Source organism: Symphalangus syndactylus, chromosome 13 (genome assembly GCF_028878055.3).
Source record: "Symphalangus syndactylus isolate Jambi chromosome 13, NHGRI_mSymSyn1-v2.1_pri, whole genome shotgun sequence".
NCBI classification, from domain to species: domain Eukaryota; kingdom Metazoa; phylum Chordata; class Mammalia; order Primates; family Hylobatidae; genus Symphalangus; species Symphalangus syndactylus.
In genome coordinates, this window is record NC_072435.2 from 28,693,742 (window position 1) to 28,715,212 (window position 21,471).

At 53.6% G+C, this 21,471-nt stretch overlaps 1 protein-coding gene and 1 non-coding gene across 2 annotated transcripts; one reads left to right on the forward strand and one right to left on the reverse strand.

Annotated features, from left to right (window-relative positions):
* Nucleotides 1-2,608: 2,608 nt before the first annotated feature.
* RCN3 (reticulocalbin 3) lies at nt 2,609-21,463 on the reverse strand. The gene is made up of 7 exons (XM_055237330.2): nt 19,730-21,463; nt 19,053-19,300; nt 13,559-13,761; nt 9,839-10,011; nt 7,875-7,935; nt 3,991-4,190; nt 2,609-3,137 (listed from the first exon to the last, which is right to left on the reverse strand). The coding sequence occupies exons 2-7, from the start codon at nt 19,292-19,294 to the stop codon at nt 3,030-3,032; spliced, it is 987 nt and encodes a 328-aa protein (XP_055093305.1). The 5' UTR covers nt 19,295-19,300; nt 19,730-21,463; the 3' UTR covers nt 2,609-3,029.
* TRNAK-UUU (transfer RNA lysine (anticodon UUU)) lies at nt 13,209-13,281 on the forward strand. Its single transcript has one exon. It is a non-coding gene; the product is annotated as a tRNA-Lys (tRNA).
* Nucleotides 21,464-21,471: the final 8 nt, after the last annotated feature.

Here is a 21,471-nt window from a genome sequence, read left to right on the forward strand (position 1 = left end):
TCGGGAGGCTGAGGCAGGAAAATGACCTGAACCTGGGAGGTGGAGCTTGTAGTGAGCCGAGATCGCGCCACTGCACTCCAGCCTGGGTGATATAGCGAGACTCCATCTCAAAAAAAAAAAAAAAATTAATTTACTAATTAATTTTTAAAAAGGAAATTCAAGAACAGGTAAAACTAACCTGGGGATTAGAACTCAGGATGGTGTTCACCCTTGCGGGGGAGGGACCAGAATGGGCCTTATGGGCTTCTTATCCGGAGAAGGAAGCTGGAAAATAGCCTATTCTTGATCTAGGTACTGCTTCCCAGGGGTGGTCAGATTATGAAAGTTCATTCAGTTCTCCACATACGATGTATGCCCTTTTATGCATGATAGAGTTCAATTCAAAATTTACTTTTTTTTTTTTTTTTGAGACAGAGTTTTGCTCTTGTTGTCCAGGCTGGAGTGCAATGGCACAATCTCGGTTCACAGCAACCTCCACCTCCCAGGTTCAAGCGATTCTCCTGCCTCAGCCTCCCGAGTAGCTGGGATTACAGGCATGCGCCACCACGCCCGGCTAATTTTGCATTTTTAGTAGAGACAGGGTTTCTCCATGTTGGTCAGGCTGGTATCGAACTCCTGACCTCAGGTGATCCACCTGCCTCAGCCTCCCAAAGGGCTGGGATTACGGGCGTGAGCCACTGCACCTGGCCAAAATTTACTTTTTAATTGAAAAAACTAGTCAGGTGTGGTGGTGCAAGCCTGCGGTCTCAGCTACTCAGGAGGCTTAGGTGGGAGGATTGCTTGAGCCCAGGGGGTCAAGGCTGACTGTAGCCATGTTCGCGCCACTACACTCCAGCCTGGGTGACAGAGCAAGACTCTTTTTTTTTTTTTGTGATGGAGTCTCGCTGTTGCCCAGGCTGGAGTGCAGTGGCGCGATCTCGGCTCACTGCAGGCTCCGCCCCCCGGGGTTCACGCCATTCTCCTGCCTCAGCCTCCCAAGTAGCTGGGACTACAGGCGCCCGCCACCTCGCCCGGCTAATTTTTTGTATTTTTAGTAGAGACGGGGTTTCACTGTGTTAGCCAGGATGGTCTCGATCTCCTGACCTCGTGATCCGCCCACCTCGGCCTCCCAAAGTGCTGGGATTACAGGCGTGAGCCACCGTGCCCGGCCATAAACTAATTTTTTAATAGAGATATGGTCTCTATAAATGGCGTGAGCCCGGAAGGTGGAGCTTGCAGTGAGGTGAGAGCGCGCCACTGCACTCCAGCCTGGGCAACAGAGCGAGACTCCGTCTCAAAAAAAGAGAGATGCCGTCTTTATAAAAGAGCATCCCAGGCTGGTCTTGAACTCCTGGGCTCAAGCAATCTTTGATTAATCCTTGGGATTACAGGCATGAACCACTGCGCCCAACCCGACTCTTAAATAACTCAAAGCAGTTTATAATCCCTCCTCTGCTCATGACACTCCAGCGGCTCTCATGTCACTCAGATTAAATTCTGTCTCTCTCTGGGTCTCTATCCCCATCTCTTTGGATCTCTGTCCCCTTCTCTCTCTGGGCCTCTGTCCCCCTCTCTCTGGGTCTCTGTCCCCTTCTCTCTCTGGGCGTCTGTCCCCCTCTCTCTGGGTCTCCGTTCCCCTCTTTCTCTGGGTCTCTGTCCCTCTCTGAGTCCCCATTCCCTTCTCTCTGGGTCTCTGTCCATCTCTGTCTTGTGCCACCAAACAGGGACCACCATGACCTGCCTGCAGGGGCCTGCACAGTCTGGCCGCAGGCCCCATCTGCTCTCAGCTCTGACCCTCTTCCCCTGGCTCATGCCCTTCCAGCCACTCTAGCCTCCTTGCTGATGCTGCCACACCAAGCCCACTCCTGCCTCAGGGCCATTTTACTTGCTCTTCTCTCTCCCTGGAATGCTCTCCCTCCAGATCTCTCCGTGGCTCCCTCCTTCACTCCATTTACCAGTGAGACCTTTCCCAGCCTCTCAGTCATCAGAACATTGCCACACTGCTACAGCTTCCCCTGCTTCACAGCGTCTGTCGCGCCGTGCCATATCTTAGGTCGCTGTGTCTCTTCCTTACAGAACTGGAGCTCTGAGAGGGCAGGGCTTCCCGTCTAGTTTGTGTGCTGCAGAGTCCAGGCTTTTTTTTTCCTTTTTTTCTTTGAGACAGTCTCCCTCTGTCACCCAGGCTGGAGTGCAGTGGCGCCATCTTGGCTCACGACAACCTCCACCTCCCGGGTTCAAGCGATTCTCCTGCTTCAGCCTCCAGAGTAGCTGGGATTATAGGTGCCCATCACCACACCTGGTTAATTTTTGTATTTCTAGTAGAGACGGGGTTTCACCATGTTGGCTAGGCTGGTCTCGAACTCCTGACCTCGTGATCTGCCCGCCTCGGCCTCCCAAATTGCTGGGCTTACAGGCGTGAGCCACCGGGCCTGGCCCAATTTTTTTTGTTTGTTTTATACCCAGGAACGCACTCCAATCCCTCCAACACCCAGCACCCCTCCTTCAAATGCCTGGTCCCTTATTGGATGCCTCAGCCCCCAATTCCCAGTCACAGCCCCCAAACCGTCTCCAGGGCCCCTTTACCCTTCATAGAGACAGGCAGACAACAGACAGACACAGACACACAAGGTCAAGGCGCTGGCTTTTATTGCCTCCTGGCAGAGGGGAGGTGTCCCAGGCCGGGCCAGGCAGGAGAGGGCTGGAGCCAGGGAAGTTTCAGTCTGTGTGGTGGAGGCTCAGATTTGGAGCTGGAGGAGTTGGTGGCGGTTCTTAGAGGCTGAGCTTGGGGCCAGGGTCCCTGGGTCTGGGCTGGGAGACTCAGTCAGAAATAGGTGTTGTTTATCCTCTGGGACTATGACAGCCCCTCCCTGGGGTTGGGGGTGTGATAGGGACAGAAGCCGACCCAGGGGGTCCCTGAGAGCCCAGGGGCAGGAGGATGCCTGGGACTGCATCTGCCTCCCGCGGGGCCTGGACAGGGAGGGGGCCAGACCACGGTGGCCCCTCCTCGGGTCATTGCGCGGGCCTCTGAGGCTGTGGCAGGTGCACGGGGCTCACAGCTCATCGTGGTGCCGGGTCAGGTCCTCGCCGTAGTTGGTGGCCTGACTGCCCACAAACATGTTCCAATTACCCAGGATCTCCGCTTTGCTCAGCCGCCCGTCCTGGAGGGAGGGTCAGGGTTCAGAGAGGACAACATGGCCCTGCTTTCGAAAGCCCTCCCTGCATCCAAGTGTGTCCCGAAGTGTCCCGAAGTCTCTGGGACCCTTGTTCTCTGGGCCTCTGTCCCTTTCTCTCTGAATCTGTCCCCCTGTCTTGGTCCCTGTCCTTCTCTCTTTGGGTCTCTGTCGCCTTCTGTCTCCCCCTCTCTCTATGTCTCTGTCCCTCTCTCTCTGGGTCTCTTCCCCCCTCTCTCTGGGTCTCTTTCCCCCTCTCTGAGTATCTGCCCCCCTCTCTCTCTGGGCCTCTGTCCCTTTCTCTCTGAATCTGTCCCCCGTCTTGGTCCCTGTCCTTCTCTCTTTGGGTCTGTGGGTCTCTGACCCCCTCTCTCTCTGGGTCTCTGCCCCCTCTCTTTTCCTCTCTCTCTGTCCCTCTTTTTTTTTTTTTTTTTTTTTTTGAGACGGAGTCTCGCTCTGTCACCCAGGCTGGAGTGCAGTGGCGCGATCTCGGCTCACTGCAAGCTCCGCCTCCCGGGTTCACGCCATTCTCCTGCCTCAGCCTCTCCAAGTAGCTGGGACTACAGGCCCCCGCCACTACGCCCGGCTAATTTTTTTGTATTTTTAGTAGAGACGGGGTTTTCACCGTGGTCTCGATCTCCTGACCTCGTGATCCGCCCGCCTCGGCCTCCCAAAGTGCTGGGATTACAAGCGTGAGCCACCGCGCCCGGCCTCTCTGTCCCTCTTTTTTTATCCCACCTAAAAGGGACCCTGAGCTCCAGGCCCAGGTCTTGTTTGTTTCTGGAGTCTGGCCCGCAATGCCCACCCACTCCTCGCTCCTGCCGTGGCCCCGTCACTGCACCTTGTCCGTGTCGCTCTCATGCAGCAGGTGGTTGGCTTCCACCAGGGGCTGGTCCTGGGCGGGGGGCAGCACCCAGTGGCCCACCTCATTCCCGTCCAGGTGCCCGTCCTTGTTCAGATCCCGGAAGTCCCGGAACTGCTGCCTCTCTGTCTGCACCCACGCCGGCTCCTCCTCCCCGGGCTCGGCTGAGTACAGATCCGCTGGGGGCCGGGACAGAGGGGACAAGGTCAGGGGCAGCTCTGGGGGTCTAGTGGAGCTGGGGGCTGATCCTGGCTCTGATACTTCCTGAACCAGGCCCTCGAGCAACTCACTACCCTCTCTCTCGCCTCAGCGTCCTCTTCTGTTTCAATGGAATTAGTAACAAAACCTGACTTACAAGCAATCATTTATGTTACAGGTGAAATTCATTTGATTGGTTGATTGCATGATTGATTGATTTCATTGACACACACGTGAAGTAGTGTGTGCATTGGGCAAGGCAGTGCCTGGCCCATCGTAAGCAACGTCCTGCAGGAGGAACGTGTGAGGATGTTTCTGGCCAGTTAGCAGGTGACAGATATGCCAGGTGCAGTGATGACTGTAATCCAACACTTTGGGAGACCCAGGCAAGAGGGTCATTTGAGGCCAAGATTCAAGACCAACCTGGGCAACATAGCAAGACCCTGTTTCTATAAAAAAAATTTTTTTTTTTGAGATGGAGTCTCGCTGTGATCACCCCACTGCACTCCAGCCTGGACGACAGGGCAAGACCCCATCCCCTTTTCTTTTTTAAGATGGAGTTTCGCTCTTGTTGCCCAGGCTGGAGTGCAATGGCACGATCTCAGCTCACTGCAACCTCCGCCTCCCAGGTTGAAGTGATTCTCCTGCCTCAGCCTCCTGAGTAGCTGGGATTACAGGTGCATGCCACCACGCCCAGCTAATTTTTGTATTTTTAGTAGAGACGGGGTTTCACCATCTTGGCCAGGCTGGTCTCGAACTCCTGACCTCGTAATCCACCTGCCTCGGCCTCCCAAGGTGCTGGGATTACAGGCTGGAGTGCAGTGACACAATCTCGGCTCACTGCAACCTCCACCTCCCGGGTTCAAGTGATTCTCCTGCCTTAGCCTCCCGAGTAGCTGGGATTACAGGTAGCCGCCACCATGCCCAGCTAATTTTTGTAGTTTTAGTAGAGACAGGGTTTCATCATGTTGGCCAGGCTGGTCTTGAACTCCTGACCTCAAGTGATCCACCCACCTTGGCCTCCTAAAGTGCTGGGAATACAGGTGTGAGCCACAGCGCCCACCCCAATTTTATACATTTTGATATGTTACCGGTTGGGGAGGAGTTAAGAAATAGGTGCCAGAGCCCAAACACCAAGGTTCAAATCCCAGCCCTGCCTCTTCCCATTGTCTTCAGCAGATCCCTTCAAACCCCCTGGGCCTCAGGTGTCATCTGTATAATGGAAGATAGTGAGAGTGTCTGCCTCGTAGAGCTGAGGAATGGAAGATGAAGTCTTAATGGGATGAAGTAATTGAGAAGATAGGCTGGGTGCGGTGGTGGTTCCCGCCTGTAATCCCAGCACTTTGGGAGGCCGAGGCAGGTGGATAACCTGAGGTCAAGAGTTCAAGACCAGCCTGACCAACACGGTGAAACCCCATCTCTACTAAAAATACAAAATTAGCCAGGCGTGGTGGTGCACGCCGGTAATCCCACCTACTTAGGAGGCTGAAACAAGAGAATTGCTTGAACCTGGGAGGCGGAGGCTGCAGTGAGCCGAGATCATGCCACTGCACTCCAGCCTGGGCGACAATAGCGAGACTCTGTCTCAAAAAAAAAAAAAAAAAGAGATGGGGACAGCTGCTGGCATCTGGGGCCTGTGACCTCCTTGTTGTCAGGGCCTGTCCTGTGCACAGGAGAATGCTCAGGGGCATCCCTCGGCTCCATCCAGGAGACGTCAGTAGCATCCTCTCCCCTCTAAAAGTGACAACCAGAAATATCTCCAGAGGCCACACTGGGCCTGGAGTCTCAGCTACTTGGGAGGCTGAGGTGGGAGGATCCCTTGAGCCCAGGAGGTCAAGGCTGCAGTGAGCCAAGATCACCCCACTGCACTCCAGCCTGGGCGACAGGGCAAGACCCCATCTCTTTTTTTTTTTAAGACGCAGTTTCGCTCTTGTTGTCCAGGCTGAAGTGCAATGGTGCGATTGAGGCTCACTGCAACCTTTGCCTCCCCGGTTCCAGAGATTCTCTTGCCTCAGTCTCCCGAGTAACTGGGATTACAGACTCCTGCCACTAGGTCCGGCTAATTTTTGTATTTTTAGTACACCATCTTGGCCAGGCTGGTCTCGAACTCCTGACCTCATGATCCACCCATCTCAGCCTCCCAAAGTGCTGGGATTACAGGCGTGAGCTACTGCGCCCGGCCCAACCCCATCTCTTAAGAAAAAAATATAAAAATGTTCTCTCAGCTAGGTGTGGTGATTCATGCCTGTAATCCCAGTTCTTTGGGAGGCCAAGGTGGGAAGATTGCTTGAGCCCAGGAGTTCTAGACCAGCCTGGACAATATAGTGGGAACCCATCTCTATTGAATAAAGAGAGAGAGAGACACACACACACACACAGACAGAAAGAAAGAGAGTGACAGAAAGAAAGAAAGAAAGTGAGAGAAGGAAAGAAAGAAAAATGTTTTCTCATGTAGGATATGGTCAGAAAAAAATAAAAGAGGCCAGGCGCGGTGGCTCACGCTTGTAATCCCAGCACTTTGGGAGGCCGAGGCGGGCAGATCACAAGGTCAGGAGATCAAGACCACGGTGAAACCCCGTCTCTACTAAAAAATACAAAAAATTAGCTGGGCGTGGTGGCGGGCGCCTGTAGTCCCAGCTACTCGGAGAGGCTGAGGCAGGAGAATGGCGTGAACCCGGGAGGTGAAGCTTGCAGTGAGCCGAGATTGCGCCACTGCACTCCAGCCTGGGCGACAGAGCGAGACTCCATCTCAAAAAAAAAAAAGAAAAAAAAAAAGAAAAAAATAAAAGAATAAACAATGTTTTCAAACTTAAAAAAAAAATTCCTAGCTGGGCTTGGTTGCTCACGCCTGTAATCCCACCACTTTGGGAGGCCAAGATGAGCAGATCACCTGAGGTCGGGAGTTCCAGACCAGCCTGGCCAACATGGTGAAATCCCATCTCCACTAAAAATACAAAAATTAGCCAGGCGTGGTGGCAGGCACCAGTAATCCCAGCTACTCAGGAGGCTGAGGCAGAAGAATCTCTTGAGCCTGGGAGGCGGAGGTTGCAGAGAGCCGATATCATGCCACCGTACTCCAGCCTGAACAACAGAACAAAACTCTGTCTCAAAAAAAAAAAAAAATTCCTTGTTAGCTTTCTCTTTGACTAAATTTTTTGCCCGCTAGGGTCAGGGACAGTGGCAGGGGCCCAGGGAGAACTCAGAACTCAGGGGGTATTGTGAGGGTCCCCCCAACATCCCATGTAACAGGAAACACAGTGCTTGCTGTGCAGATGCAGGTTCAAGACCAGCTTCCTGACCCCCATCCTCAACTAAACACAGCCCCTGAGCCTTGATTTTGTAGAAACTCTAGACCCCCAAGAAGGGACTTTGTCTGTGTTATTGTCTGCTGTAGGCGCAACCACCCATATGCAGTAGGTGCTCAGTAAGTGTTTCCTGGGCGTGACACACACCAGGTGCTCCATAGATGCTTTTTGTGTCTGGTAAACAGTAGGTGCTCAATAAATGTTGGATGGCTAAATGAACGCAAGCAGTGAGTGCCCCTGCCCCCATGTCTGAGGGCCACAGCTCTCTGATGATGGGTGATGTACCTCTGGCTGCCCCACAAACCCTGCCCATGCCTGAGAGAGGACAGGCATCCCAAGAAGAAATTGGGGTCCACTCACCAATATACTCCTCCACCTGGACATAGCCGTCTTTGTTTCTGTCCAGGTCCTCCAGGGTTTCCTGGGGGAGAAAGGGGCATTGAGGCTGGGGGCCGATGACCCTGGCTCCTGGGGGAAGCTGGACCCCTGGTGTAAGAGTGAGAGGTTCTCTTGGAAATTTAGCTCCGGGTAGCTGTGGGGGGCAGGCATAGAGCAATCTCAACAGGCAGCATGTGGGACATTTGCAGGCTTTCTGGGATGTTGTCATCATACAGGCACTACCTGCATTTACGGGGCGAGAGCCCGGAGGCCCCAGTGTCCAGCAATGCACAGGTTTGTTGCTCACAAGGAAAGCTGTCCTGGTTCCCTAATAACTTGCTCAAGCCCCAGCAAACACCCTGGAAGGGGAGAAGCTCCTTTAAGTTTGGCAGAGCCTAGAACCTACCTCTGCTTTATGGGTGAACATGGTGCACTTCGGGGGGTCTTCTGACACACTTGACACCTCCGCTCCTTGTTTTTGTGCCCTTCTTGAGCAAAACGACTTTTGTTCCCCAATTTATATCCAAACTCATTCACTATAAGACTGTGGGCTGGGCATGGTGGCTCACACCTGTAATCCCAGCACTTTGGGAGGCCGAGGCGGGAGGATGGATTGAGCCCAGGATTTCAAGACTAGCCTGGGCCAACATGGCGAGACCCTGTCTCTACACAAAATTTAAAAATTAGCCAGGCATGGCCGGGCGTGGTGACTCACACCTGTAATCCCAGCACTTTGGAAGGCCGAGGTGGGCAGATCAGGAGGTCAGGAGATCGAGACCATCCTGGCTAACACAGTGAAACCCCGTCTCTACTAAAAAAAAAATTAGCCGGGCATGGCGGCATGTGCCTGTAGTCCCAGCCACTCGGGAGGCTGAGGCAGGAGAATGGCGTGAACCCAGGAGGCAGAGCTTACAGTCAGCCGAGATCGTGCCACTGCACTCCAGCCTGGGCGACAGAGCAAGATTCCGTCTGAGAAAAAAAAAAAAAAATTAGCCAGACATGATGGCTTGTGCCTGGTGGTCTCAGCTTCTCAGAAGGCAGAGGTGGGAGGATCACTTGAGCCCAAGAGTTTCAGGTTGCAGTGAGCTGAGATCGAGCCACTGCCCTCTAGTCTGGGTAACAGAGTGAGGCCCTGTCTCAAAAATAAATAAATAAATAATAAATAAATTTTTAAAAAAAAGGAAGGAAAGAAAAAAAAGCCTTCTTCTATAGAACAAAGCACATTTTGGGGTCAGGCACGACGGCTCATGCCAGTAATCCCAGCACTTTGGGAGGCCAACGTGGTCAGATCACCTGAGGTCAGGAGTTCAAGACCAGCCTGGCCAACATGGTGAAATCCCATCTCAACTAGAAAAAAATACAAAATTGGCCGGGCACGGTGGCTCATGCCTGTAATGCTAGCACTTTGGGAGGCTGAGGCGGGCGGATCACCTGAGGTCGAGAGTTTGAGACCAGCCCAACCAACATGAAGAAATCCCGTCTCTACTAAAAATTATCCAGGCGTGGCGGTGCGTGCCTGTAATCCCAGCTACTCGGGACACTGAGGCAGGAGAATTGCTTGAACCCGTGAGGTGGAGGTTGCAGTGAGCCGAGATCGCACCACTGCTTTCCAGCCTGGGCAACCAACGGAGACTATGTCTCAAAACATAAAAGAAAGAAAGAAAGAAAAGAAATTGTATAAGGTGGGGCACAGTGGCTGTCTGAGGGAAGGCTGGGGGCCTGGACCCCAAGTGCGAGCACAGGGGGAGGCCAGACGAGGAGAAATCAGACCCCAGTGGTCTGAGAGTGGAGGTGGGAAAGGTCACGTCCTCTGACCTGTGTTTGCGGCCTGGCTTTCCCGGCAAGATGCTGGAGAGCCAGGTGACGGTGCTGGGAAGCAGGACCTGAACTGGAAGCCTGGGTCCCCGGAAGGGTGTGGGGGGCAAGGTTTCCCAGCCACCACTCACAGCAATCACGATGTCCCGCATGTGAGGGAACTCCTCGGGGTGTAGGAAGGCCGTCAGCTCCTCTCGAGTGGCCATCGAGTCCCCATCCTGGTCGGCCACCCGGAAACGCCGCTCGTCCCGAGCCAGCATCTTTTTGTAGGTCTCTGCATCCTCCACATCATGAAATTCTTCACCTGGGGAAGGACAGGTCTCAGTGAGATGAGCTTTAATGGAGGAAACGCCAAGCAGGTTAAAACAAAGACAAAGTAAATCCTACTGGGGTACAAAGATTTCTTTTTTTTTTTTTTTTTTTTTTTGAGACGGAGTCTTGCTCTGTCACCCAGGCTGGAGTGCAGTGGCGCGATCTCGGCTCACTGCAAGCTCCGCCTCCCGGGTTCACGCCATTCTCCTGCCTCAGCCTCCCCGAGTAGCTGGGACTACAGGCGCCCGCCACCACGCCCGGCTAATTTTTTGTATTTTTGGTAGAGACGGGGTTTCACCGTGGTCTCGATCTCCTGACCTCGTGATCCGCCCGCCTCGGCCTCCCAAAGTGCTGGGATTACAAGCGTGAGCCACCGCGCCCGGCCTGGGTACAAAGATTTCTGTGGAGTTAATAATAAGTATATATCAGTAGGCTGGACACGGTGGCTCACGCCTACAATCCCAGGCTGAAGCTGGTGGATCACTTGAGGTCAGGAGTTCGAGACCAGCCTGGCCAACATGGCGAAACCCCATCTCTACCAAAAAAATACTTAGCCGGGCATGGTGGGGCACGCCTGTAATCCCAGCTACTCGAGAGTCTGAGGCGTGAGAGTCGATTGAACCCAGGAGGTGGAGGTTGCCGTGAGCTGATATTGCACCACTGCTTTCCAGCCTGGGTGACAAAGGGAGGCTATGTCTCAAAAAAAAAAAAAAAAAAAAAAAGAATTTAGAAGGCTGGCACAGTAGCTCACACCTGTAATCCCAGCACTTTGGGAGGCCGAGGTGGGTGGATCGCCTGAGGTCAGGAGTTCGAGACCAGCCTGGTCAACATGGTGAAACCCCTTCTCTACTAAAAATACAAAAATTAGCCTGGCATGGTGGTGGGCGCCTGTAGTACTAGCTACTCGTGAGGCTGAGGCAGGAGAATTGCTTGAACCCAGGAGGATGAGGTTGTAGTGAGCCAAGACCTTGCCATTGCACTGCGGCCTGGCCAAAAAGAGTGAAACTCCACTCCATCTCAAAAAAAAATAAAAAAGTAGGCCGGGTGCGGTGGCTCAAACCTGTAATCCCAGCACTTTGGGAGGCCGAGGTGGGCAGATCACCTGAGGTCGGGAGTTCGAGACCAGCTTGACCAACATGGAGAAACCTCATCTCTACTAAAAATACAAAATTAGCCAGGCGTGGTGGTGCATGCCTGTAATCCCACCTACTTGGGAGGCTGAGGCAGGAGAATCGCTTGAACCCGGGAGGCGGAGGTTGCAGTGAGCCAAGACTGCGCCACTGCACTCCAGCCTGGGCAACAAGAGCAAAACTCCCCGCCCCCCCCCCCAAAAAAATTGATACTTTATATATAATTTGTACATATATTTATTTATTTAGAGACGGAGTCTCGCTCTGTCACCCAGGCTGGAGTGCAGTGGCGCGATCTTGGCTCACTGCAAGCTCCGCCTCCCGGGTTCACGCCATTCTCCCACCTCAGCCTCCGAGTAGCTGGGACTACAGGCGCCCGCCACCACGCCCGGCTAATTTTTTGTATTTTTAGTAGAGACAGGGTTTCACCGTAGTCTCGATCTCCTGACCTTGTAATCCACCCGCCTTGGCCTCCCAAAGTGCTGGGATTACAAGCGTGAGCCACTGCACCTGGCCTTATATATTTATTATATAAGTATATAATACGTTATATAACATTTTATTAGTGTGTGTGTGTGTATATATATATATATATATTTTTTTTTTTTTTTTTTGAGACAGAGTCTCACTCTGTCGCCCAGGCTGGAGTGCAGTGGCACGATCTCGACTCACTGCAAGCTCCACCTCCCGGGTTCATGCCATCCTCCTGCCTCAGCCTCCTGAGTAGCTGGGACTACAAGCGCCCGCCACCATGCCCGGCTAATTTTTTGTATTTTTTAGTAGAGATGGGGTTATTACCGTGTTAGCCAGGATGGTCTCGATCTCCTGACCTCATGTTCTGCCCGCCTCGGCCTCCCAAAGTGCTGGGATTACAGGCATGAGCCACTGCGCCTAGCCATATATATATATATATATATATATTTTTTTTTTTTTTTTTTTTTTTTTTTTTTTTTTTTTTTGAGACACAGTGTCCCTCTGTCGCCCAGGCTGGAGTGCAGTGGTGTGATCTGGGCTCACTGCAACTTCCGCCTCCTGGGTTCAAGTGATTCTCTTGCCTCACCCTCCAGAGTAGCTGTGATCACAGGTGCACACCATCACGCCCAACTAAGTATTTTTTTTTGGTAAAGACGGGGTTTTGCCACGTTGGCCAGGCTGGTCTCTAACTCCTGATCTCACGTGATCCACCCGCCTCAGCCTCCCAAAGTGCTGGGATTACAGGGGTGAGCCGTGGCACCCGGGCTATATAACATATTACATCCACACAATAAATTAGTTAACTTGTGAGAGATTATATACTAAGCTGTTTATGTACAATATTGCATTTAATCATCACAAAAAAGCATGTACAGTGGGTTTTTCTATGTATTCTACTTTCTGAATGCAAAAATTGATTCTCAGAGAGAAGAAATAACTGATCCAAGGGTGTGGAGACAGGAATGGCGGACTTTGAGTTGACAGTGGCCCTTTTGGCCCCAGACTGAAGCTGTGATGGGGTAGCTTACGGGGACTGAGATGGCTTGACTGAGAGGAGGGGAAGGGCATTGTAACTGTAGGGAACAATATGGGCAGAAGGTAGAGGTTTGAAGAATGTGGTGAGTTCAGGAAAACTCCAGAAAATCCATTTGGTGCAGAAAATGCAGAAAAACAAAGCTACAGGTGGAAACGTCCCGGCTGAGGGGTGGGACTGTCTCCTGGGGGCCCAGGAGTGGGAGGGAGAGGCAGAGTCAGTGCTGGGCGTGAAGGTCCCCCCCCCCAGCCCTGTGGAAGACAGGCTGGAGGGGGAGGCTGGGGCCAGGGACAGAGAGGAGAGGAGGGAGAGAATGAGGGCTGTGTGTGTGGCAGGGGGTGGGGCACTGAGGCTGGGACTTGGGACAGAAAGGAGGGATCTGAGAGTCAGGGGCTGAGTAACTGGCTTTGGGGTTCTCAGGATGAGAGGTCACGGAGGTTAGGGGTCAGGATGACAAGGCATGGAAAGTAGGTGTCCTTGGCCAGGGATCTCAAGTACCCTAGTCATATTGTCATAGAGGTGGTGGGTCCCAGAATGAAAACCCTGAAGGGAACCTGGGTAGCTTAGTTGGTAGAGCATTGGACTTTTAATTTGAGGGCCCAGGGTTCAAGTCCCTGTTTGGGTGCATTCAGTGGCTTTTGGCACCTAATTGTGACTTCATGTTGAAAAAAAGATAGTTTTTAGCATGCAGCTAAATACCAGAAAATAAGCAAACGAAAAACAAAAAGAGAAGCCAGAGGTGAGAAACTGAAGATCTCATAGTGATGGGCTCCTAAAAGTGCGTAGAGCCTGGTTAGGGGCAAGGGACTCTGGGTAAATGGGTTCAGGGTTCTCAGAATGAGGCGGTCCAGAAGGTCAGGGTCACGGTGTATGGGGAGCAGGGTCAGGGGCTCGCCGCGTACCGGGTGCGTAGTGGCCATAGGTGGCGTTGCGCAGCTCCTCCCAACCCACACGCCCGTCGCGGTCCGTGTCGTACGTGTCCCAGGCCGCGCTCACCGAGTCCCGTATGTGCCGTTGCTGCGTGTGCGCGATCCACGCGCGAAGCTCGGCCAGAGACACCCAGCCGTCGCCGTCCCCCGCGCGGTCCATGCGGTCCACGATCCGCCTGCAAGCCGGGGCGGGCACACATCAGTCTCTGGTCCCGCCCCAGGCCCCGCCCCTCGCACGGGCCACGCCCCCTGGGACACTTCGTATCTGGGGCTGAAAATACAGTCCACGGTCCACGGGCGAACTGGGGAGGGGCGCGTGTCAATTTCGGGACCAAGCCCACCGGAGGACCCTACCCCTCAGCCTAGGGTCCACCCCCGAGTCGAGTCACGCCCTTCTCGAGAACGAGCAGGCCTGCTGGGAGCACTGCGGGGGTGACCTACTACGATGCAGGGCCACCCTCTCCGCGCCGGCCCCGCCCTCGGCCTGCACGTGCTGCACCTCTCGATGGGCTGAGCTGGGGTGGTGAAGGGGAGCGCGGCGTCGCACTGAGCCCCTTGCCAAGGGGGCCCTGTTTCAAGATTGACTCTGAACCCAGACAGCCACGGCCACACCCCCGATCCCCCCCCCACCGCTGTCTCAGGCCCCGACCCGCCCCATGCCCCGCCCCTTTACCAGGCTGCGCGTGTCAATTTCAGGCTCCTCTCCCTCCAGCCCTGCCCTGTGCTGCGCCCCGTGGCTTTCCCCTGCCTGCTCCCGGCTGAATCAGGCACTGCCCGAGGACCATCACACGCAACCCCGGGGGCCCAGTCTCCCTGTGCCCCTCCCCATGCTCCTCCGCGTTCCTGTGCCCCTCCCCGTCGCATGTCAAGCCACTTTAGGTTCCCTCTCTCCCCTTCTCTCGGGCCACGCCTGTCAGTTCCCGGGCCCCTCTCCTCTCCCTTGGTGACGCCCTGCCAGGCCGGTCCTCTCCCAGTCTCTAATTAACAGAGACTACATGGAGCCCTCCTCCCTGTCACCGTCCCTAGACCCCCGCGGCCCTCTCCCTAAGGTCGAAAATCCGAGACAGCAGAGCCCTCTCCAGGCCTGACTGAGTCACCGCCCCACCTCCCGCACCAGGCGGTCTCTGCTCCAGTCTGTCAAGGGCCCGACTCTGTCCCCGGAATCACACCCTTCTCTGAGGTTCCTGCTGTTGTTAAGAGCTTGGGCTCCACAGCCAGACATTTTAGGTCCAAATCCAGCCTAAAATACAAAAAATTACTGGCTGTGTGACTGTGGGCACGTGACTTAACCTCTCTGTGTCTCAATTACCCCTCTGTAAAATGGAGAGAAAAAAACGGTACCTACCCTAAAAGGGCGGTTGTGGAGAATAAATGAGTTGGGCCATGTAAAGCACTTAGGACAGGACAGGCGCAGTGGCTCACGCCTGTAATCCCAGCACTTTGGGAAGCCAAGACAGGCGGATCACTTGAGATCAGACATTCCAGACCAGCCTGGCCCACATGGTGAAACCTCGTCTCTACTAAAAATACAAAAATTAGCCAGGCATGGTGGCGCGCACCTGAAATCCCAGCTACTCTGGAGGCTGATGCAGGAGAATTGGTTGAATCTGGGAGGTGGAGGTTGCAGTGAGCCGAGATAGTACCACTGCACCCCAGCCTGGGCAACAGAGCGAGACTCCATCTCAAATAACAATAACAATAATAGGCCGGGCACGGTGGCTCACTCCTGTAATCCCAGCACTTTGGGAGGCTGAGGTGGGCAGATCACCTGAGGTCAGGAGTTCCAGACCAGCCTGGCCAACATGGTGAAACCGTCTCTACTAAAAATACAAAAATTAGCTGGGCACAGTGGTGGATGCCTGTAATATCCACTAGTCAGGAGGCTGAGGCAGGAGAATTGCTTGAACCCAGGAGACGTAGGTTGCAGTGAGCCGAGATCGTGCCACTGCACTCCAGCCCGCGCAACAGAGGAAGACCTTGTCTCAAAAACAAACAAACAAACAAACAAAAAACACTTTGGAGGCCGAGGAGGGCAGATCACGAGGTCAGCAAATCTAGACCACCCTGGCTAACACGGCGAAATCCCGTGTACTAAAAATACAAAAAAATTAGCCAGGCGTGGTGGTGGGTGCCTGTAGTCCCAGCTACTCGGGAGGCTGAGGCAGGAGAATGGCGTGAACCCGGGAGGTGGAGCTTGCAGTGAGCCAAGATCACGCCACTGCGCTCCAGCCTGGGAGACAGAGCGAGACTCCGTCTCAAAATAATAGTAATAATAATAATAATAACAATAATAAAGCACTTAGGACAATGCCTGGCATTGCCATTAGTGCTAAGCTAAATGTGCTAACCTGTCACTGCCCTTCTTCCTCCATTTCTCCTTCATGCATGCCCAGCCAAGCACAATCTCCCAGCCAGCAGTCCTGGGGACCACCGCCACTGTCTCCATCCTGATCTGGCCACCATCTTGTCTTGTCTTCCACCTGGACTATTGCAGTCGCTTCCTCACTGGGCTTCCTGCTTCTTGCTCCCTACAGTCTGTTCCCCACCTCGCAGCCGGCAGGATTCTCTCAAAACCTAAGTCAGCTCACGTCCTCCCTCAGCTCTACTCTCAACTGGAGAAAAGCCTAAATGTTCATCGTGGCCTAAAAGGCTTTGCATTGCATGATCTGAGCCCCTTTGCATGGTCTCAGGCAATCCGCCAGCCTTGGACTCCCAAAGTGCTGGGATTACAGGCATGAGCCACTGCACCTGGCCCTCTCTCTTTTTGAGACAAAGTCTTGCTCTGTTGCTCAGGCTGGAGTGCAGTGGCATGATTTTGGCTCACTGCAGCCTTGACCTCCCAGGCCCAAGTGATCCTCCCTCCTCAGCCTTCCTAGTATCTGGGACTACAGGCGCACGCCACCATGCTGGGCTAATTTTTGTATTTGTTTTGTAGAGGCGGGGTATCACTATGTTGCCCAGGCTGGTCTTGAACTCCTGGGCTCAAGTGATCCCACAGCCTCGGCCTCCCAAAGTGCTGGGATTACAGACATGAACCACCATGCTGAACCCCTTTGCTCCTTCTCTGCCTTCACCTCCCACTCTCTCCCCTTTCTTCACTGAGTTCCAGCCACACGGGCCTCAGAACTGTTGCTCAGACACTCCAAGCCCACTCCTGCCTCAGGGCCTTTGCACTTAACTGTTCTGTGTGCCTGGAATGCTATTCATTCAGATACCCACATGGCTCAATACCACATACCACCTTCTCATGGAGGCCTTTTCCAAGTTCCCTGTTTAAAATTGCAGCTGCAGCCGGGCGCGGTGGCTCATGCCTATAATCCCAGCACTTTGGGAGGCTGAGGCTGGCAGATCACCTGAGGTCGGGAGGTCGATACCAGCCTGACCAACATGGTGAAACTCTGTCTGTACTAAAAATACAAAAATTGGCTGGGCGCAGTGGCTCACGCCTGTAATCCCAGCACTTTGGGAGGCCAAGGCGGGTGGATCACCTGAGGTCGGGAGTTCGAGACCAGTCTGACCAACATTGAGAAACCCCATCTCTACTAAAAATACAAAATTAGCCGGGCATGGTGGTGCATGCCTGTAATCCCAGCTACTCGGAAGGCTGAGGTAGGAGAATCACTTGAACCCGGGAGGCGGAGGTTGCAGTGAGCCGAGATTGCGCCACTGCACTCCGGCCTGGGCAACAAGAGCAAAACTCTGTCTCAAAAAAAAAAAAAAAAAAATTACCCGGGCCTGGGCTGGGTGCTGTGGCTCAAGCATGTAATCCCAGCACTTTGGGAGGCCGAGGCGGGCAGATTGCCTGAGCTCAGGAGTTCGAGACCAGCCTGGGCGACACAGTGAAACCCAGTCTCTACTAAAATATAAAAAAAAAAAAAAAAAAAAAAAAAAATTAGCTGGGTGTGGGGGCGTGCACCCATAATCCCAGCTACTTGGGAGGCTGAGGTAGGAGAATTGCTTGAACCTGGGCGGCAGAGGTTGCATGAGCTTAGATCACGCCACTGCACTCCAGCCCGGGAGACAGAGTCTCACTCTGTCTCAAAAAAAAAAAAAAAAAAGAAAGAAAAAAATAATTAGCTGGATGTGGAGGCGATCACTTGTAGTCCTAGCTACTAGGGAGTCTGAGGCAGAACAATTGGTTGAACCAGGGAGATGGAGGTTCCACTGAGCCGAGATCGCGTCACTGCACTCCAGCCTGGGTGACAGAGCGAGACTCCATCTCAAAACCAACAACAACAAAAATAAAAAAAAAAAATAAAAATACAAAATTAGCTGGGCGTGGTGGCTAGCGCCTGTAATCCCAGCTACTTGGGAGGCTGAGACAGGACAATTGCTTGAGCCCAGGAGGTGGAGGTTGCAGTGAGCTGAGATGGCACCACTGCACTCCAGCCTGGGTGACAGAGCGAGACTCCATCTCAACAAGTAAATAAATAAATAAATAAAAATTGCAACTCCCCCCCACCAACAACCTCTCCCCTCCAACTTTCTGACTCTCTTGCTTTATCTTTCTTGGATGCATTTATCTCTATTTGATCCACTTTCTACTTATTGACTTCTTGCAGTTTCCCTCACCACAGTGTAAACTTCAGGAGGACAGATGTGTTAGCTGTGGTGACTTCAGCACCTAGAGCAGTGCCTGGCACATACCAGGTGCTGGATAAATCTTTGTAGGCTGAATCAGTGTCAGGAGGATGCACAGATGAAGGGGGCTGGTCCCATTGCGCCCCCTGCCCTCAGGCCTGGACAGAGAGGGTGGACAAGGCTCCATTCCACCCAGCTCACCCTGAAACTCAGGGCTCCGCCACTTTCCTGCCCTGGCCGGGCTCCTTAAAGGCCAAACCTCATTTTCCACACCAGTCCTGCCATTTACAGAGCAGGAAACTGAGGCTTGGGGAGGGGAGATGTCTGGGACAAAAGAATAAGGAGTGCTTAGGGGGCTGAATCTAACCCAGATTTTGCTGCCCTCAAAGGTCCTCTTTTTTATTGTTGTTGTTGTTTTTTAGACAGAGTCTCACTTTGTCACCCTGGCTGGAGGGCAGTGGTGCAATTTTGGCTCACTGCAACCTCCGCCTCCCAGGTTCAAGCGATTCTCCTGCCTCAGCCTCCCAAGTTAGCTGGGATTACAGATGCCCACCACCACGCCTGCCTAATTTTGTATTTTTAGTAGAAACGGGATTTCACCATGTTGGCCAGGCTGTTCTCGAACTCCTGACCTCAAGTGATCCGCCTGCCTTGGCCTCCCAAAGTGCTGGGATTACAGGAGTGAGCCACCACGCCCGGCTTCAAAGGTCCTCTTTAGGCCTCAATTTTAACTCAATTTGTTTTTCCCAAGGAGAGAAGGTAGAATTTCATTTCTCACAGAGAAGTGAAGTTCAGTCCACGCCATTTCTCTGACCCCTGTCAATACTCCCGCGTCTCTCTCCCAAGCCCCACCTCAGAACACGCCCCAACCGAATGTCTCTCTTACCCCAGACGGGCCTGGCTTTCCTCTGGGGTGAGTTGGTCGAATTCCTTGGCCACTTCCCGTCCCAGGAAAGCCTCATGGTCGTACTGGAAGTTCCCGTGGGCGTCATCATGGGGGGCGTCGCTCAGGGGGGCCGCCTGGTGCACCCTCCCCTGGCCATGAGGGCCTGCGTCTGGGGATGGCTTCCCCTGGGCCCCGTGCCTCAGTAGCAACAGAAGCAGCAGAAGCGATGCTCGCCACATCATCGGTCCCTGGGGAGTGGCAAAGGCCAGGGGTCAGGGGTCACAGGTATGGGGACAGACACGGGACAGGAGAATGGCGGGGTGGAGGGGTTACCTAGGACAGGACAGGGAGATGGAAGTTGGCTGCAAACTTTTGGGCTCAAAAAGGGCGGGCGATGGGGGAAAAGAGGGCGGGATGCTTAAAGGTAAAGCCACCTATGGGGAGGACCGAATCTTCTGATGGAGTCTCAGGGGGGTCCCAGACCTGCCAGGGGGAATTTCAGAGACAGACGTGGCGCACATCCCACGCAAAGTACAGGGCATAGTTGTGGCCAGCGAGAGGTCAGGCAGGCTCCCCGTCATTGCTCCCAGTCCGGACCCTGATCCTCGACCCGAGCCGCCTCGAGGCGCCCTGAGCCGCCCTCTCTGGACAGAGGCCCCCCCACCCACTCCCTTTACCCTGTTATCCAGCTTCGCTCCGCTCTCCACGCTCCGCTCTGCGTTCCCGCAAATGTGCCCAATTCGGCAGCTCTCCAGTCAGGCCCCGCCTCTGGCAGCGCACAGCCCCGCCCCCCGCCCAATGAGCTCGCACGAGCGTCTCAAGGGGCGGGGCCAATGAGTGCCGGGGGTTCCGCGGGCGCTCCTCGCCACGTCCACAAAGGAAACCGCAGCTTGCCCGGGGAAGGTGGGTGGGCGACGCCGCAGTGACGCGGCCGGGGAGAACTACAACTCCTGGCAGTCGTCGCGGCACTCTGCGTCCACCTCCAGCTGTTCTAGTCCCAACGCCTCACGGGAAATGTATTTTTCCCTCTTTCCCTTTGTCAGGATGGTTTAAGAAAGAGGTGTACGTTCCAACACTTCTATACCAAAAAACAACAACAACAACAACAACAAACAAAGAAACAAAAATAACGAAAGAAAAGAAAAGAAGGCCGGGCGCGGTGGCTCACGCCTGTAATCCCAGAACTTTGGGAGGCCGCGGCGGGCGGATCACCTGAGGTTGGGAGTTCGAGACCAGCCTGACCAACATGGAGAAACCCCATCTCTACTAAACATACAAAATTAGCCGGGTGTAGTGGCACATGTCTGTAATCCCAGCTACTTTGGGAGGCTGAGGCAGGAGAACCGCTTGAACCCGGGAGGCAGAGGTTGTGGTGAGCCGAGATCGTACCATTGCATTCCAGCCTGGGCAACAAGAGCGAAACTCCGTCTCAAAAAAAATAAATAAATAAAAATAAAAAATAAAAGAAAAGAAAAAAAAAGGAAGAGCAGAATCAAGAAGGGGCCGGAGGAAATATCCCATTTCCTCCAAGAGTGAACAGTGCTCCTCGCTCCTCTTCGGCTCCAAGGATTCAGGTGGTCAGACAGTAGCCAAGAATTCCTCAAAATGCCTGGCATGGCAGTCATCCAGTAAACATTTGTAAAAGTTATGAATTAAAAACACATGACCTCAGGTTGAGCACAGTAGCTCAATGCCTGAAAATCCCAGAACTTTGGGAGGCCGAGGCAGGTGGATCACCTGAGGTCAGGAGTTCCAGACCAGCCTGACCAACCTGGTGAAACCCCGTCTCTATTAAATACAAAAAATTAGCCAGGTGTGGTGGCGCATGCCTGAAATCCCAGCTACTTGGGAGGCAGGAGAATCGCTTGAACCTGGGAGGCGGAGGTTGCAGTGAGCTGATATCGCGCAATTGCACTCCAGTCTGGGCAACAAGAGCAAAATTCTAAAAAAAAAAAAAAAAAAAAAAATACGTGACCTTAGGCCAGGCGCGATGGCTCACGCCTGTAATCCCACCCCTTTGGGAAGCAGAGGCGAGTGGATCATGAGGTCAGGAGATCGAGACCATCCTGGCTAACATGGTGAAACCCCGTCTCTACTAAAAATACAAAAAATTAGCCAGGCATGGTGGCAGGCGCCTGTAGTCCCAGCTACTCGGGAGGCTGAGGCAGGAGAATGGCGTGAACCCAGGAGGCGGAGCTTACAGTGAGCCGAGATTGCGCCACAGCACTCCAGCCTGAGCAACAGAGCAAGACTCCGTCTAAAAAAAAGAAAAAAAGAAAAAGAAAATACATGACCTGATATATAAAACTGGCAGGTTCCCCCGTTGCAGCATGTTACCTGTAGGAGAGATCTGAGGCCCAGCCGCCATTCAGTCCCCCGACTCATTCCCTTACCTCCCCTGCCTGAAAAATGATGAGAA